Source organism: Oncorhynchus clarkii, chromosome 25 (assembly GCF_045791955.1).
Source record: "Oncorhynchus clarkii lewisi isolate Uvic-CL-2024 chromosome 25, UVic_Ocla_1.0, whole genome shotgun sequence".
Classification (NCBI taxonomy): domain Eukaryota; kingdom Metazoa; phylum Chordata; class Actinopteri; order Salmoniformes; family Salmonidae; genus Oncorhynchus; species Oncorhynchus clarkii.
Window position 1 is genome coordinate 37,206,856 of NC_092171.1, and position 18,055 is coordinate 37,224,910.

The following is an 18,055-nucleotide window of genomic DNA, read 5'->3' on the forward strand; positions in this document are numbered from 1 at the left end:
TATTGGACCATTGTAGCCTGCCTGTGAGACTGTATGAGTGACCTACTAATAGACCACTACCATGCACCCTTTTGGTGGCGATCCGCGCTCACAATCCATGCAGAAAAGTAGCCTACAGTCTGTACACGAGAGAGAGAGAGAGGCATCGGGGGGAAGAACACTGAAGAACAGTAGGAACCCAGCTGCACACACACACTATCTAATCCCGCCTGATGTGTGCCTAGTCAGCTGCAGCTACGTGGCGTCTCAGGTATAGGACGTAGAGAGAGAGAGAGAGCTCCCGCGATACCGCACTGACCAGCGCAGACACGTCCTCGCCTCGGTTTCCACGTGGATGCTGTCCTTTGACCAAAACAGATGCCAGTTCGATTACTTTCAAAATACATCTTTCTTTCATTTTATTACTTGTATAATTCCCCCTCTACATGAGGATATTTATTATCTAAAGTTAACAAAGCTAGATATATGTAATCAGGGGCTCCATATAGCTTCCAACTCTCTTGTCTTGTCAGATCAGTGATTACTTTAAAGAAAGGGAGGAAGGAAGGATGTATTTTTAATTATTCGTCCGCGGCCCAGACCTCTCGCGGCTGCGCAGTGCAGTGTAGATATTACCGGAGGGCGAGTGGGTTGGGCTGAATGGTAGAATCTTCCGCCATGAAATCACAATCGGAATTGACAACAGGACGTTAGGATGCGTTTGTTTTTCTACTCATCAAACAGGCCAACAGGTAGGATATGAAAACATTGCGATGTACGATTGCAACAATTTAGCCCAATGCATCTTAACTGATAGATTACATTTTGAGTGAGAGATTGGTACTTTTGTAGCACCAGGTGGGTGAAATGTTGCAGCATTAGCATCACTATAGCTGTGTGGGAATAATGGAAACGTTTTAAATCATTGCTATACGTTATGATGATTATTTCTCATGACCTACGGTTATTACACATTTGTTCCAGAATAACAATTAAAAATGTATGATGATTATTTCTCATAACCTACGGTTATTACACATTTGTTCCAGAATAACATTTCAACGTGTTTTAATAAGTAAATTATCGGCCTAAATGTTATATACAACACGCCTACAATGTTTAATGTCGGACCTGTCGAGCCTGAAGAATGATAGCGACGTTGCTTGTTGCGCTTGCAGGTGCGTCGTTAGAGTCTGGCGCGGACATGCTAGTGACAGGTATGCTATCCCTGCTCCTGCTCGCGCACCAGTGTGTGTCCGCGCCACAGGTGCCCGAGGACCATAGGTAGGCCCTGACACACTCACACACACACGCACGCACGCGCAATGAAAGTATAGCGCAGAGATAATTTGGCGTCAAGGTTTTAAAATTACCAGCTCAAAATCCAAACGGGACAAAAGTGGATTTTCCAGCAGGGTGACTTTTCCAGTTTAATTTCTGTTACGTTTTGTCGTGCTTTTGTTGTTTATATTTCTTGGTGAACTTGTCAGACAACAGACTACACTGTATGTACTGTACCTGTATGTGAGTTTACATCACAACCGCCTCTGAGGTGTGACTGCGTGGTTGGTTGCTAGAGTAATAGTGGGCACTGAGCAGACAGTCACTGCCAGCTAGCCTTGTACATTACTCGTTCATTTATTTTTCAGGATATTTATCTAGACCTGTAGACCTAGGAATGTAGGCTATACTGTTGCACTGTCTTCCAGGTCATGTAGGAATAACAGAAACAGGAAGTATGATGTTAAGGAAACACTCAGGTGAGGCCACTGGATTACATCACAACATGTCCCTGGCTGGTAACAACAACATAGAGAGATATGTGTCAGAGTTCAGAGGGAGCCTGTTTATGTATCACTTCAGGTATAGGCCAAAGGGAAACTTTCCCTGCACCTAATACTAGCCATAAAACCAAAACTGATAATTTCTGTTATCACCTCCCTCTCTCTCTCTCTCTCTGTCTCTCTCTCTCTCTCTCTGTCTCTCTCTCTCTGTCTCTGTCTCTGTCTCTGTGTGTGTGTGTGTGTGTGTGCCACAGAGTACAGTCAGTAGGAGCCCTTCCCCCTTTCACACTGGCCAATCCCTTCGGCTCTGGAGAGGAGGACCGCAGGTTAGTGGCATCTTTTACTTTAAAACCCTTTATTCCAGCTAGGGGCCAACTCTATTAAATACAGGTTGAAGCAGGGAAAGAGAGCTAGTGGGTGTGCAGGGTTTTGCTCCAGCCTGTATTTAACAATTTTTTAAAATGTCTTTATTTAAGCAGGGAAATCCTGTTGAGACCAAGGCCTCTTTTCCTAGGGAGCCCTGCATGTACACAATCATACAAATGTGAAATATTGACAAATATAACGCAGCTATCAAATTACAAATCATCCTGCTGCCACCACCATGCTTCACCAAAGAGTTGGCGCCAGGTTTCCTCCAGACGTGACGCTTGGCATTCAGGCCAAAGAGTTCAAAATACAATCAGAAAAAACAAACCCATTCTTCAGGTAAAAGGCCATGAATCAGCCATCTAAATGTCCCTAGTGGTACCAAAACATAACATTGTTGAGAGTTCTGGAGATTATTCCACAAGTAAGGTGCAAAAAAACTAAAAAGCAGATTTTTATAACTCAGTGGAGATGGAAGGGATGTGCAGAGTTATCCGTCCCTGAGACCGGGTCCGTCCATGAGACCGGGTCCGTCCCTGAGACCGGGTCCTTCCCTGAGACCGGGTCCGTCCCTGAGACCGGGTCCGTCCCTGAGACCGGGTCCTTCCCTGAGACCGGGTCCGTCCCTGAGACCGGGTTCGTCCCTGAGACCGGGTCCTTCCCTGAGACCGGGTCCTTCCCTGAGACCGGGTCCGTCCCTGAGACCGGGTCCGTCCCTGAGACCGGGTAGCTCGTACGTCTGTAGGTTAAAAATGAAATAAGGTACGGCGAAAGCTTGTTCAAGAGGGCTGGACCTGGCACTTGTAATATAACGTGTAATAATGTTATGATAAACTGTGTCCAATGGTTTCAATACTGTGGCAGCTGCATTCACAGACGATATCACCATTGTCTATAACCAGGATATGAAATTCGACTGAATGATTTGTTTTCTACCTGCTTTTTAACTAAATATATGATCTATTCCTAAACAGGAAGCCCGTTCTAAGTCTTAACTAACTCATCAATATGCTTTTTGAAAGAGGGCTTTTTGTTATAAACAGTGACATGATCAGCGTGGGCACCATCCAATGTACATACAGAGCATTCGGAAAGTATTCAGACCCCTTTACTTTTCCAACATTTTGTTACGTTACAGCCTTATTCTAAAATTGATGAAATTGTTTTTTTCCCTCAGCAATCTACACACAATAGCCCATAATGACAAAGAAAAAACAGGTTTTTAGATTTTTTTGCAAATGTATAAAAAACAAAAAACTGAAATATCAAGTTTACATAAGTATTCAGACCCTTTATTCAGTACTTTGTTGAAGCACCTTTTGCAGCGATTACAGCATTGATTCTTCTTGGGTATGACACAACAAGCTTGGCACACCTGTATTTGGGCAGTTTCTCCCATTCTTCTCTGCAGATCCTCTCAAGCTCTGTCATGTTGGATGGGAAGCGTTGCTGCACAGCTATATTCACATCTCTCCAGAGATGTTAGATCGAGTTCAAGTAAGGGCTCTGGCTGGGCCACTCAAGGACATTCAGAGACTTGTCCCGGTCGTTGTCCTGTTGGAAGGTTAACCTTCACCCATCTGTACTCTCTGTACTTTGCGCCGTTCATCTTTCCCAGGTCTCCCAGTCTCTGCTGCTGAAAACCATTCCCACAGCATGATGCTGCCACCACCATGCTTCACCAAAGAGTTGGCGCCAGGTTTCCTCCAGACGTGACGCTTGGCATTCAGGCCAAAGAGTTCAATCTTGGTTTCATCAGACCAGAGAATCATGTTTCTTATGGTCTGAGAGTCCTTTTTGGCAAACTCCAAGCGTGCTGTTATGTGCCTTTTACTGAGGAGTGGCTTCCGTCTGGCCACTCTACCATAAAAGCCTGATTGGTGGAGTGTTGCAGAAATGGTTGTCCTTCTGGAAGGTTCTCCCATCTCCACAGAGGAACTCTGGAGCTTTGTCAGAGTGACCATCGGGTCTTGGTCACCTCCCTGACCTCAATTTTAGAATAAGGCTGTAACGTAACACAATGTGAAATACTTTCCAAATGCACTCTATGCATAAATCATCAGATACATTTTTAAGCTTTTGGAAAATAACATATACTTAGTTTTACCTGCATTAAGTTGTAATTTCATTTAAAAAAGGGCAGTTCTGATACCAAGTATCATCCACATACAGTGGGGCAAAAAAGTATTTAGTCATTTTCTGGATTTTTTTTCTTCTCATTTTGTCTGTCATAGTTGAAGCGTACCTATGATGAAAATTACAGGCCTCTCTCATCTTTTTAAGTGGGAGAACTTGCACAATTGGTGGCTGATTAAATACTCTTTTGCCCCACTGTACAAGTGGAGGTTACAATTTCTTACAGGCAAATAATATTGTTTATATAGATAGTAAAAAGTACAGGGCCCATAATTGATCCTTGTGGGACACCTTTAGTAATATCAAGGTAACCTGATTTAACACCATCAGATGAAATATATTGTGTCCTGTCTGTCAGGTAGTTTTCAAACCAATTGCAGGCTGCCTGACCGAGGCCAATTTCAAACAGTCTACTAATTAGTAATGGGTGGTCAAACATTTCCGTTATTCCCACAGAGCTGTAGTGATACTAATGCTGGCAACATTGTATCCATCTGGTGCTACAAAAATCATCCAAAATATTGACTCAAGTTTGACAAAAAACCACCTGGAAGCACCTGGATTATCATCAAGAATGTTCTATGGACAGATGAGTCAAAAAAATATAACTTTTGGATGAGATGCGTCCCATTATGTCTGGTGAAAACCAAACACTGCATTCCACAGTAAGAACCTTATACCAACCGTCAAGCATGGTGGTGGTAGTGTGATGGTTTGGGGATGTTTTGCGGTTTCAGGACCTGGTCGATTTGCCTTGAAAGAAGGAACCATTAGGTCTGCTGTACAAGGTGGTGTCACAGTCAAAGTTCAGACCGAATTGAGATGTTGTGGCAGGACATGAAACGAACAGTTCATGCTTGAAAACCCACAAATCCCGCTGAGTTATAGCTGTTCTACATGGAAGAGTGGGCCAAAATTCCCCCACAGAGATGTGAGAGATTGATCAACAACTACAGGAAGCAGTTTGGTTGGAGTCATTGGAGCTAAAGATGGCACAACCAGTTATTCAGTGTAAGGGGGCAATTACTTTTTCACACAGGGGCATTGGTTGTTGCATAACTTTGTTTTTGATATAAATGAAGTAAGTATGTAATTGTTGCGTTATTTGTTCACTCAGGTTCCCTTTATCTAATATTAGGTTTTGGTCAAAGATCTGATAATATTCAGTATCAGAAATAGAGAGGATTATAAAGGAGGAAAATACTTTTTTACAGCACCGTATATTCTGGACTCTGACATTGCTCTGATCTTTATTGTTTTGTGTATATATATATATATATATATATATATATATAAAACAATACACACAAAAACAAAAAATATCAGTATAGTATTACTGTACTGTTGGAGTGAGAATCATAAGCATTTTGCTGCACCTGCGATAACATCTGCAAAATATGTGTAGGTCATGTGACCAATAACATTTGATTTTGATTGGATTATGTGACTCATATATTGCTGGAAGAGAACCTCTGTATTCAGCGGTAGTTGGGATGAATTCCATCCTCACTGAAACAATCCCTCCACAGAGAGTTTGTTTGCAAAACCTTGATTCAAATCTAGACTAGATTACATTGGTACTTTCTGTACCGTGAAGTAACGTGCTACCCAGTCAGGTGGGCCTGCGGTTGAACCTTCTAACCCTTGACCTCTAACCTCTGTGTATGTCAGGCTGCTGCAGAGCTACATCAAGGCCAACCTAAAGGAGGGACATGGAGGACCGGATAACACCTGGGAACAAGGTAAACACACACACACAAAAAAAATCAAAAAAAAATCAGTGACATTAATGAATCATCTTCCTATTTCCTGCTGGTCAGAGGTGTTCTTCCTGTTCAGTCTCCATGACTACGACCGCAGCGGTCACATGGACGGCCTGGAGATAATGAAGCTGCTCTCTGAATACAACTCCCACAATGCACCTGGAGAACAGTCAGCTGAGACGGTGTGTGTATATATATATATAGATAACATCTATAGAAAATCTCTTCAGTATTGTAGTTAGGACATATATTGTACTGACTGACATAATTCTGTCCTGATCAAAGTCAGTTGAAGACCAGCTAGCTAGCATGACATTGTGTTAGAGGGGTTTGTATATCAGGATGCACATACATCATGTAGCCTGTACTGTTGTCTAAATATAAAGATTGGGTTACTGTAGGACTTGCTGTTGCTCAGCGTAACTGAATATACACTCTGAAGCTGACTGTACAGTGTTGCACTTAGTTCATCTGCACCCTAGGCCAATGCTTGTATGTGTGTGCTTTTCAGGTGGTGGCCATGGTAGACTTTCTCCTGCAGACTCAGGATCTAAACCAGGATGGTCTAATAGCTCCCCCTGAGCTTCTCTCTCCTCCCAAACTACAACAGCCAGACGCTAACTCCCAGGGTGCACCTGAACAGGAAGGGGGTGTAGATGTCAAAGAGGGAGTCAATGTTGAGGAACCAAAACAAGAGGCAGAGCAGGAAGAGGAAGCAGAGGAACGACTCATTGTGGAAGACTCAAGGCCAGGAGATGGACAGTAAATTAGGACATGAACATGCTATACAGGAAAAGGCAAAAGGACCACATATCCCATAGGCCACTGCTGCTGATCATGAGCAACAAATGCCTGCTCCGGTACTACATCAGGGGCAACCTGAGATGTAAACACAATTATATGCAAACAGCACTCCAGCACAACTAAAATACTTCCATCCAGAGAGTTGGGTCAGCCAATCGCAGGAGCCTGTTCACTGACATGCAGAGTTACCCAATCACAGCCTCTCATCCCCCTTTGAGGGTCTTGTTTCAGTTCAAAGCTGATGGATTGTCCGCTTTTTTGGTACAAAGTCAAGGTATGTCAGCCATATTGTTTAAGCTGCTGTTACATTTCATCATTGCTCTTCTGAACAAGAAACTCAGGTTTGAAATGTGTTGTGCCAAAAGATACTATGCCTTACACTGCTAAATAGCAGTGTGGCCATTTGGTTCTCATACTTTTTGCAGTAAGTAGTTACCCTGTTGAAGCAATCCAAATTAAGCCATACATTAGAATGAACAATTTGAAAAGTTCAGGAATACGTCAAGTGCAATTCATTTCAATACTTGGGATTAAAAGTATTCCCCTTCCCAGAATACACTGCAGTTCATTCCCCCCATGGATGCAAAAGGAATGGACAGAGTTAAGAAATGTGGAAAATCCCTGAAGCTCATGATTTGGCCTCATTACTGCATTTGAGGGACATTGTTTTTACTGGTAGCTCAGGTCAAAAACCTTGGTCCCTTGTGCCACCTGCAAACTAAAACTTGTACAAAGACTTTTGCTTCCCTGCACAGCCCCAATGCAGAGTTGCCCCCTTCTCCCAGAGTTCCTTTCAAATCCATGAAGGGAATGAACAAAGACACACTTTGGGGAGAAGGGTCTACAATTTAGGCTAGGATGTTTTGATTTCATGTAATTAAAAAAAAATACATTTGGAATTTATTTAAGAAACAAATGAATATTTGGTTTGCTGTACATTTTCCTGAATTGAAGGTTTGTATATTTAAGACTAAACAAAATAAAGCTAAAACGAATGCTAACTTTACTGTGTAGGTAGTGATCACATGGTTTCTCTTGGTGGTCTACCAACAGCCTGGTTTGTTTAAACAGGTAATGTCCACACACACACACTTGTTACTCGGTGGAGGGATCCCTACACAAACATACTAAAATGTCAACGCACAAATGTCAGCGAAGATGGGTGAAAGTAGTGGGGTCCGAGGTTTTCGGCTGGTATCTGTATAAGCACTGCGACGACTGCATGGCAGGGAGAACAGGAGTTTTAGCCACTCCAAAACAAGGCCAGGACAATTCAGAGACCAAGTTAAACATATTGGTTGACTTTTATTTAATGCAACTCAATACAATCATTCCAGAACACTTGATCAGAACAGCATTAAAGACAAAGAGAGAAGCATTAAAGACAAAGCATTGAAATAAAACAATCCCATCAGTACAAAACCACTCACGCTTCCCTTATAATCCAATTTAAAAACAAAATGTGCACAACGCCATCAGTGATCACATCGAATTAAAAAATAATGTTTAAAAAAGTTTAAAGCATCATACACTTTTAAATTGATGTGATTGTTGTGAACAACTACAGGGAGAGGACTTTTAGCACAGCTTGTGACCAATCAAACAGGAAGCAAGATGGACCTCTAGAGTCACCCACTGTGGGGGGGTCTCAATAGTCTACTGTAGCTTCCTCTCAATCTGCACAGGTACCTTTCACCCATCCTGCATGTTCAGATCAGTGGAGCTGACAGAGTGGATATGAGGGGAAGAAGCCACTACAGATTGAGACACCAGGAAGAACAGATTTAACTAAAGATGAAGCCATGGTTCACATATGCCCAGTTCCAAGTCAACCCCTAGGCACTATTACACAACTCTCAGATCTGATGAGAATCAGGAACGGGTATGAACTAGACGGTAGTAGGACCTGTAGAAGCAACATGGTAGTAGCTCCGGCCTTTCCCTCACAGGGTAGCATTTTCTAAACCAATTTGGAACTAAAGAGGTGCCTAGCAGGGTTAGGGGTTGACTGGGAATTAGAACCAGTGTAAAGGCCAGTGGAGAGGAGGACTGGTACACCTGCAGCAGTCTCTGGAATCACTTCCTGGTTACCGTTGTCATGGTTACAAAGGGACACCAGCCACCATCTCAGACTCGATGCCACAGTGGTCCTTACCTCTCAGGATCTTAAAGAAACCTGGGAGACAGGACAGAAAAACACATTGTGTTGGAGTAGCCAAGAAGCACACAATCTTGATTCACCAATAGTTTGTCCAGAGTTGTTACAGAAGTCGTGTAAGTTTCTCACCATTCTCTCCCCAGTCAGTGTTCCAGGAGTTGGCAGCCAGCCAGTAAGGAGTTCCCCCCTCCTCTCCCCAGCCCAGGACCTTAATGGCATGGCCTCCTACTGCACTGCCAGAGACATGCTGATACACACCTAGACCGAGAGAAAGTTGGGATGCCAGAAAAACATTTCAATGTGAGAATGAATTACATTTGTGTCAAATTGCCAACCCATCCTTTAAGGGATTAATTGACAAACACAATAATTCACTGTGGTAACTACATGATCATTCTTCCAGTGTTCACTGCATTGCACATCACATAAAGAGTAGAAACATTTATGTATAGATTTTTACCTGAATAGTAAATGTTATCCAAACAATGACATTCCTAGAGCAGTAAAAGCTACACTAGACAGAAGAGGCATGTCCTCACCAGACTTGTAGAGCAGGAAGTCTTCATAGACAGTGAAAGCTCCTTCCACAGGTCCGTTCTTCAGGAGCTCAGTCATGATCTGCTGCTCTTCAGAGGGCAAACTGTACGAGCTCTTACCTAGGGTACAGGAGGGAGGGCTTAGTGTGTAGGGCCCCTAGAGTACAGGAGGGAGGGCTTAGTGTGTAGGGCCCCTAGGGTACAGGAGGGAGGGCTTAGTGTGTAGGTATTCTTGCTAAGTGGACATTCACATTGTGTGAATGTATTTACTTACCGAAGTGTTTGTCCTGCTTGTAGCCAGGCGTGTATCCAGTCTCACACTGGTTGGTACATTGTGGGGTGTCACCCTCCTCTCCTGTACAGGGGGGTCGTGTGCCGTTAACATGGTGCTCACAGGGAGGGATGGAGTAGGGCCTGCAACCTGACAGGAGAGACCAGAGAAAGAGTTACAGGGAGGGAGAGAGTAGGGCCTGCATCCTGACAGGAGAGACCAGAGAGAGAGAGGGGTCTGACAGGAGAGACCAGAGCAAGAGAAGGGTCTGACAGGAGAGAGAGAAACAGGGAGGTAGAGAGTAGGGTCTGCCAGGAGAGATCAGAGAGAGAGAGATAGGGTCTGTCAGGAGATCACTACATACCAACGTGAGAGTCGTAGAGTCCTCCAGTGACCAGTCCCTCTGTAGTCCAGAAGTCCCACGCAGCAGAGGGATAACCACCATTACAACTAGGAACACACACAGTAAGCAATGCTAACAACCTCCCAATGCCTTACATGCAGCCATGTCACAGAGCGGGTGAATGAGAACACACGTACCCCATGCCACAGCTGTCACAGCAGCTGAGCAGGTCTTCAGAGGAGATCTCTACGCTGACCTTGGCGTTGCTATGGATACACACACGGTCCGAGATGGCCTCCGCAGCGCCAAACGCCTGCAGAGGACCAAGCACGTCAAACACTCAACGTCATGGTTCAGTCACAGGAGTATCCTTCAGCGTGACTCTGAGTGAGTCTGTTCTTACCCAGCAGCTGCCACAGGAGCCCTGGTCCCGGATTTCCTTCAGAGTGGGACAGTTGGGCCACTGCTGTCTAGGGTCAAAGGTGTCAGGCAGCTCCACATCCCCTGCATACTGCACCCTACAGAGGAGAGAAGACAGCCATTAACCCTACATACCACAACCTACCCTAAAGATAACGGAGCGACACAAAGAGAGAACAAAAGAACGAGAGCAAGTAACAGGAGACCGACTGAACGTGCCGTTACTGTGTGGTGCTCTTGGTAAAGTCAATCTGTAAAGCAGCCAAGGAGGAGTGAAGTTACATTAACAGATCAGTTCACTTCCTGCTTGAATACTTCCTGGATGCAGCACAAATACATTCCCTCCATACAACTCAGTCTCACTCACATGGCGGGCAGTTTGGGTCCTTTAAGCTGGGTTCCACACAGTCTCTTAACGTAGCTGTAGTCCACATTATGGAAGTTGTGACCAGCCTTCCATGTAGTGTTGGCCTTGTTGATGTAGTCCACCATCTGGTGGGAGAGCGGAGGTAGGCGGGGCCGGGCCCAGCTGATTGACAGCCCAGACACCAGCACCAAAAATACCACACGCCACATCACTTCCTGTAGGGACACAGCGTCATGGGAACATGAGTTCAAAACACTAAAGGGTAAGGTAGTGTCGTTTAGGACATTTAACGTTGCTTGCCCAGTTTGAAGTTAAGACCCCCCCCAAAAATGTAGCTTTGTTTTAGGTAAAAACAAAGCCACATATAGACCTACCATACTGGCCCCAGGGAGTGGAGAGAGTCAGCCATGCAGGGACACAAACACTTCAGCACCATATCAAGAGGGCAGAGAGGAGAGCACTTCAGTGCAACTTGCTTGAATATGGCCTCAGGCATAGAAGGGCTAATGGATTTGGCTCAGGCCCACAGATCAATACCAGTGCAGACTGAAGGAGGTCTGTCTCAGATACTGCCAAGTCATTCTTGGTGTAGAATAACTTGTCGGCCACCGTTACACAGCCCCAACTGGTTCAGAGCAGAAAACTATATTCTATGGCTACTTCAACCAGGAACCTGACACAAACAGGAACGCAAATGAGGCCTAACGCACATTACGGCATGTGGTTGTGTGTGGTCACATCCAAATTCCCAAGAAATGGGCTGCACAATGGCAAAATCACATGACTGAATGAGTCAGCAGCAAGTAGCTTTACATAGAAAGTACCAGAACACATGACCGACTCCTTTCAACTCAGCAAAGACAACCAAGCCCCACTTCCCTGAAGAAGACTGCCTCGACGCAGTAGAGGATCACTTCTCTAAAGCACCTCATCCACTAGTCAGTCATTATGTTAGGGAAAGACCAAGTCATTTATATACTTGATGAACACTAAAGAGTATTAATACAGAACACATCGTTTTACCCCCTTGACAATATGACGGCAACAAATAGCTAAGCTAATGTGTTGCTGTCATATTGTCAACCTGTTCAGGTAGTACCTACCAGTATACTCCCTTTCAAAAATGTCTCCCTACTGAACACAGCCCAGTGTATTGCTTATCCTTGATGCACTAATGGAAGGTGCTGCTTTAGAATTGCCAGTGAGACTGCTTGTTTATCCAGGTAGTTTATCAGACAAAGGGGTAAAACAATGTGTTATGTATTGCTCTTTAATGTTCATCAAGTCTATACAATTTGCCAGTTCAATAAGTCATATATTGGCCTGTCATAGCCTGCAACTTATGTAGCCTGCCCGTAACGTGGGAGAGGAAAGATCATGACTGGTGCCGTGGAAGAGCAGGTTCTCAAACCCACAGAAGTTAAACATTTCTCTGAAGGGACCTTTATTGTTTGGCAAAAACAAAATAAAATCACTCACCTCATGACAAGGACAAAAGTACGGTCTTCAGCACTCCCATATAACAGTCTAGGACCTTTGTGTATATGATTTATTCAGCTAAGCACAACACTACTTAAGGGTAGCTCAATCAGCAGAGGTCGACCGATTAATCGGGCCGATTTTAAGTTTTCATAACAATCGTAAATCGGTATTTTTGGATACCGATTTAAAAACATATTTTTTTTTTTTTACACCTTTATTTAATCTTTAACTAGGCAAGTCAGTTAAGAACACATTCTTATTTTCAAAGACGACCTAGGAACGGTGGGTTAACTGCCTTGTTCAGGGGCAGAATGACAGATCTTCACCTTGTCAGCTCGGGGGAACCAATCTTGCAACCTTACAGTTAACTAGTCCAACGCTATAACCACCTGCCACTCCACAAGGAGACTGCCGGTTACGCGAATTCAGTAAGCAAAGGTAAGTTGGTAGCTAGCATTAAACTTACCTTATAAAACCAATCAATCATAATCACCAGTTAAACTAGTAATATCATCAACCATGTGTAGTTATCTAGCTTGTCCTGCATTGCATATAATCTGACTGAGCGGTGGTAGGCAGCAGCAGGCTCGTAAGCATTCATTCAAACAGCACTTTCGTGCGTTTTGCCAGCAGCTCTTCGTTGTGTGTCAACCATTGCGCTGTTTATGACTTCAAGCCTTGCGCTGTTTATGACTTCAAGCCTATCAACTCCCGAGATGAGGCTGGTGTAACCGATGTGATATGGCTAGCTAGTTAGCGGGGTGCGCACTTATAGCGTTGCAAACGTCTCTCGCTCCGAGACTTGGAGTGGTTGTTCCTCTTGCTCTGCATGGGTAACGCTGCTTCGAGGGTGGCTGTTGTTGTGTTCCTGGTTCGAGCCCAATGTCGTGTCTTTGGCTATGCCGGATTAAGTGATATGACATGCTATCCTATAAAATCCTTTCTCCGTAATTAATATTACCTGATTGAGCTAATCATGTAAATGTAATTAAGAGAGTCGGGGCACCACAAAATAATATTTATAGAGCTGTTATCTTCGAATAAACTCTTAAAGACCTAGTAATATTTTACTACAATAGCAGTCAATATTAATTGTCACCTTAATTCAGTCTCATCTGAAAGTTGTAAATTCTTGGTTATCTGCACAAACCCTGGCTAACAAGTTAAATCAGCAATACAAAATTGGGTTTAATTTACTAAATACCTAACTAATCACATATACACAGAATTAAATCATACCTTGATTACAAATTATGTCATAAAGGAAAACGTCCCTAGCGGGTGGAACAGATATGGCAGCTGGTTACACAAAAGGGACTGGGTTTGAGTGAAAGTGGGAAGACTGAGGAACAAAGGGAGAAGCTGTGCTATCGTAATTACAGTATCTTATACATTCTAAGTTACCGTCCATTTGGAAAAAGGAAAATGCAATAAATATTTACTCTGCGCTTCGGTAGGTTGGTGGTAGATGGAAGGCCGTGTTGCCAAACCGAGTCCTTTGAAGAATGTCTCTGGTGGTCAATTGGATACGTTGTAGTAATGTCGTTGTGTGGTAGACAGGATACTCTGTTCTTTCCTAGCCTGCGATTGCAGCTGCTGTTGCTAACTCAATGGCTAGGAGGTATCACTTCTGTAGTGAATAAGAGTTCAAAGTTCCTACCAATCGCAACCAAAACTCACGCTGAGGTTGGCTTAGTTCTGTAGTTGACATGTTAGTTATTTTAATGCAGAGGCTGCAGACTTCACATACTTGGAACAGGAGGTTACATTTCCATCAAGGCTTTATATAGGAAGGGAGAAGACGGCGTGTTTGAACATTTTATAACCCATGTCTCTTCACAGGTGCGGGCCACTGATTGAGCAGAGCCCTAACCGTATGAAAACCCCAAATCTCTCATTTGGAAGCTAAAATTACATTTAATCTCTTCACCAATAATTTTATATTCAAACATTTAAATTGAACAATTCCATGTGAATCCGATAACTACAATGTGCAGACTTTCCACTGTAGAGTTTATGTAATCTTATCATTGATGAGAATGTCTCAGATGACAACCGAACTGACACCACATTCATATTCAAGTACCACCGCATATGTTCAATTGGTCAGATTACCAGAATATAGTTCATTTCCCCCCACCTTCTGATGTTCCCAGAATCTATGTTACCCATTGGTTATTCTAATGTCACATCAGTGGGGTAGAGAGAGGAAGGGGGGGTATTTATGACTGTCATAAACCTACCCCCCAGGCCAACGTCATGACACCAGGGAGGGGCGAGGAGAGGGACGGGAGCGAGGAGAGGGACGGAAGCTATACTGTTACACTGGCAATACTAAAGTGCCTATAAAAACATCCAATAGTCAAAGGTAAATTAAATTCAAATCGTATAGAGAGAAATAGTCCTATAATAAACTACAACCTAAAACTTCTTACCTGGGAATATTGAAGACTCATGTTAAAAAGGAACCACCAGCTTTCATATGTTCTCATGTTTTGAGCAAGGAACTTAAACGTTATCTTTCTTACATGGCACATTGATAAGAGAATTGTGTTCTCCAGGTACATCACCCAATTCAATTATATTACTCTGTCTGCAAACCAGAATTTGTAAGATCCTGGTCGAATGAAACAGACGGAGACCCAGCTAAATAGACAAAAAGGTTTAATCACAGAACGTTCTGACATGCACAGTACAAAGATTTATAGTGACACACATACTTCTACACAAACCATCAAATCTGCCCGCCAATAGAGATTAGGGGAGTGCCCTCCCCTAAGATAAGGAGAGACCTGGAACTGGGAAGTTCCAGCCAAGAAGTGTCCCAGCCAAGAAGTGTCCCAGCCAAGGCCAGCCCCGAATCTGGCTCAGACAGACAGTCTGTTATCAAAATACTAGACACACTGTTCCCAAAATGTTGATTCTGACTAAGAACTACACAGAATCATAATTGAACTACTCTCACATACATGCATTATAATAATCTAATGATTCACATCAATTTCATACAGTCACATGGTTTCAGACTTGTAATATTCTAATCATTTATTAAAACCGATTTCCTTATCACACATATTGCACTCCCAACACTTTGTCTTTACATTATTTAAACATGTTTCATTATTTGAGGCTAAATTGATGTTATTGATGTATTATATTAAGTTAAAATAAGTGTTCATTCAGTATTGTAGTAATTGTCATTATTACCAATATTTTTTTTTTGTGTGTTTTTTTTAATTTTTATAAACGGCATCGGCTTTTTTTGGTCCTCCATTAAAATCTGTATTGAAAAATCATAATTGATCGACCTCTACCCTTAAGTGATAATGCCCGAGATGCCGGTGTTGAGGATATTAGCACAGGTGTTAAGCCAGAGTCGAAGTCAGGCAAACCATGACAATACATCATCCAAACACCGGCTTCGAGGAAATGATCTCCTTTTATACAACAGGTCAACATTAAAAATAGACATCTTCATTACCATTATTTTGATGAACTTATTCATACCATTTCATCCTTTCACAATTTAGTCCCTGACACAAATCTGTGGTTGCTACCCAAGCCGGCTGGTCGTTCATGCTATCAGTTCGGTTGCCAGACACGACCCAGTCGTTCAGTCTTAGTTCAGCATCTATGGTCGCGACCCAGTCATTCATTCAGAACGTTCCATTGCCATACTGGCTGGCAACATTCTTATCCCTTGCATGCTAGCCAGCCAACTACAGCTAACTTAACAGAATAACAGAAAAGTATTCACATTTCCTTTAAGCGCTTCTCTAGTGACATTTATTTGGAACATCCATAACAATGAGTTAGAGGTGCGATTACACCTGGCACAGAAAATGTGCTCCCGCATCAGGACACTTGTTCAGAGGAGCTGGCCAACACACCGAACAAAAACTTCAAACTGAAACGACTACAAACTCTGCATTTCACTTCACATGTGTACATCCATAAAAATGCCAGCTGATTGATGATTTCAAACTGCCTGAGAAAAGCTGCCTTCCTGTCTCGTCCCGACACCTACGTTTATTACTGTGGGACAGCTGGAGATCAAATTTCAATATTGAAACAATGTTGCAAATGTCAGACAGACAACAAGGTTTACACAAATTGCCACTGTTGAAAAATAAAATGTTAGTCTAAAAGAAATGTTAGGTGTCCAGATGCTTTTTATAGTGGAGACGGGCTGATGGGACAGTGGATTGCACAGTCAGATGGAACAGAGTAAATAGACTGAATCTGTGATGTTAAAATATCTGTGGTAACTTGTGGAATAGACACCAGCTTGAGTGCACTTTCATACAATCAGCATTAGACCCACCCATTGTATAATAAAGCAATAGCGCACAAGGGGGGTGTGGTATATGGCCAATAATTCCACAGATAAGTGCTGTTCTAAAGGACACATTGCGGAGTGCCTGGACACAGCCCTTAGCAGTGGTATATTGGCCATACATCAACCAGACTATGAGGGATAGCCTGGTTCCTCTCTAGGTTATGGCCTTTCTAGGGAGTTTTTCCTAGCCACCGTGCTTCTACACCTGCATTGCTTGCCGTTTGTGGTTTTAGGCTGGGTTTCTGTACAGCACTTTGAGATATCAGCTGATGTACGAAGGGCTATATAAATACATTTTATTTGATTTTATGTCAGAGAGTTGGTGAATGCGGTCAGCCGCCATGGTTAAAGTTAAACTATTTACATTTTGCCGTCTGAAGTAGCGTTGTTTTCTACCGGATGTTGATTTGCACTGAAAGCATACCGTCGTGCCTTCTTGCTCATGCGGTCTTGTCCCTCGTCTAAACGCAGCATTAGGCTGGGACTGGACATGGAAACATCCCAGGCCTTTCTGATCACTGGTCTTCCGATAGCGACAAGAGTAACTTTGAGCTACAATTACTAAGTGAGTCTGGCTTTCAATTTATTACCCAGATATCAGACTGGTTTAAAGTGAAATCAGGATTTCAGTTACATACCAGCCCAGACATGTTTGGATAATGTCGGGCACTTTTCAGAGCCCTTTCAACATAAGATGCATTTGAGAAATGTCTGAAGATTGTATGCAAATATGACTGGACTTCATAACATGTACACGCTTATGTCGAAAAAAAAAAGTTGACACGAGAATAGCGTCAGGATATAACATTATCCGCCAATTTAAAAAGAGACCCTTAAAAGTAGGCCACACAAAACACGGCCCGAACAAATCTGCAAACTAACGTTAACTAGTAGATCATTTAAGCTATTTTATCTGCTCGTCACAACCAAATTTTTAACCAGGACATAAGTAACGTTACTCGTTAAGCAAAGAAAGAAACATTGTTAGCTGTAAATTGGTCTTTGTACTGTACGGCTAGTCAGCTAGTCATCCAGAAAGCTGGCTAAAACAGATACGAAGTTCCTCAAATACATCATGTTTCTAAGCAACCTGAAATTAAATTAAATAAAAAAAATAAACGTTACATTACCTGTTATCCGCTTGTCAGACGTGCCGAAGACCAGTTACAACACACTTGTTCCAGGTCCACTTCTCCTAAATCACCTGGAAAAGTGTTTTCCGGAGCCGTTCAGTTCTGACCTTTAAATCAGAGGAGAATCACGTGACCTGTCATGTGCCTGTGGCTTTCATCATGGCCTTCCCT

At 43.0% G+C, this 18,055-nt stretch overlaps 2 protein-coding genes across 2 annotated transcripts; one reads left to right on the forward strand and one right to left on the reverse strand.

The window, feature by feature from the left end:
- Positions 1 to 616: 616 nt before the first annotated feature.
- LOC139383502 (cell growth regulator with EF-hand domain 1) lies at positions 617 to 7,836 on the forward strand. The gene is made up of 6 exons (XM_071128060.1): positions 617 to 731; positions 1,158 to 1,263; positions 2,018 to 2,089; positions 5,940 to 6,010; positions 6,089 to 6,213; positions 6,543 to 7,836. Exons 1-6 carry the CDS (start codon positions 695 to 697, stop codon positions 6,795 to 6,797), a joined length of 666 nt encoding a protein of 221 aa, XP_070984161.1. The 5' UTR covers positions 617 to 694; the 3' UTR covers positions 6,798 to 7,836.
- A 279-nt stretch (positions 7,837 to 8,115) lies between these two features.
- Positions 8,116 to 18,027, reverse strand: LOC139383794 (cathepsin Ba). Its single transcript, XM_071128364.1, has 9 exons — positions 17,882 to 18,027; positions 10,931 to 11,145; positions 10,547 to 10,661; positions 10,341 to 10,456; positions 10,165 to 10,250; positions 9,804 to 9,950; positions 9,533 to 9,649; positions 9,123 to 9,251; positions 8,116 to 9,011 (listed from the first exon to the last, which is right to left on the reverse strand). Exons 2-9 carry the CDS (start codon positions 11,137 to 11,139, stop codon positions 8,938 to 8,940), a joined length of 993 nt encoding a protein of 330 aa, XP_070984465.1. The 5' UTR covers positions 11,140 to 11,145; positions 17,882 to 18,027; the 3' UTR covers positions 8,116 to 8,937.
- Between the last annotated feature and the right edge of the window lie 28 nt (positions 18,028 to 18,055).

Bases quoted from the DNA above. Each gene is read 5' to 3' on its own strand.
- LOC139383502 (XM_071128060.1), top strand. From the start codon at position 695: ATGCGTTTGTTTTTCTACTCATCAAACAGGCCAACAG. The intron at 1,264-2,017 runs GTAGGCCCTGAC...TGTGTGCCACAG, and splicing joins CAGGTGCCCGAGGACCATAG to AGTACAGTCAGTAGGAGCCC. The intron at 6,214-6,542 runs GTGTGTGTATAT...TGTGCTTTTCAG, and splicing joins GAGAACAGTCAGCTGAGACG to GTGGTGGCCATGGTAGACTT.
- LOC139383794 (XM_071128364.1), bottom strand. From the start codon at position 11,139: ATGTGGCGTGTGGTATTTTTGGTGCTGGTGTCTGGGCTGTCAATCAGC. The intron at 9,252-9,532 runs GTGAGGACATGC...CTCTCGGTCTAG, and splicing joins CTTCCTGCTCTACAAGTCTG to GTGTGTATCAGCATGTCTCT. The intron at 9,012-9,122 runs GTGAGAAACTTA...CCTGTCTCCCAG, and splicing joins CACTGACTGGGGAGAGAATG to GTTTCTTTAAGATCCTGAGA.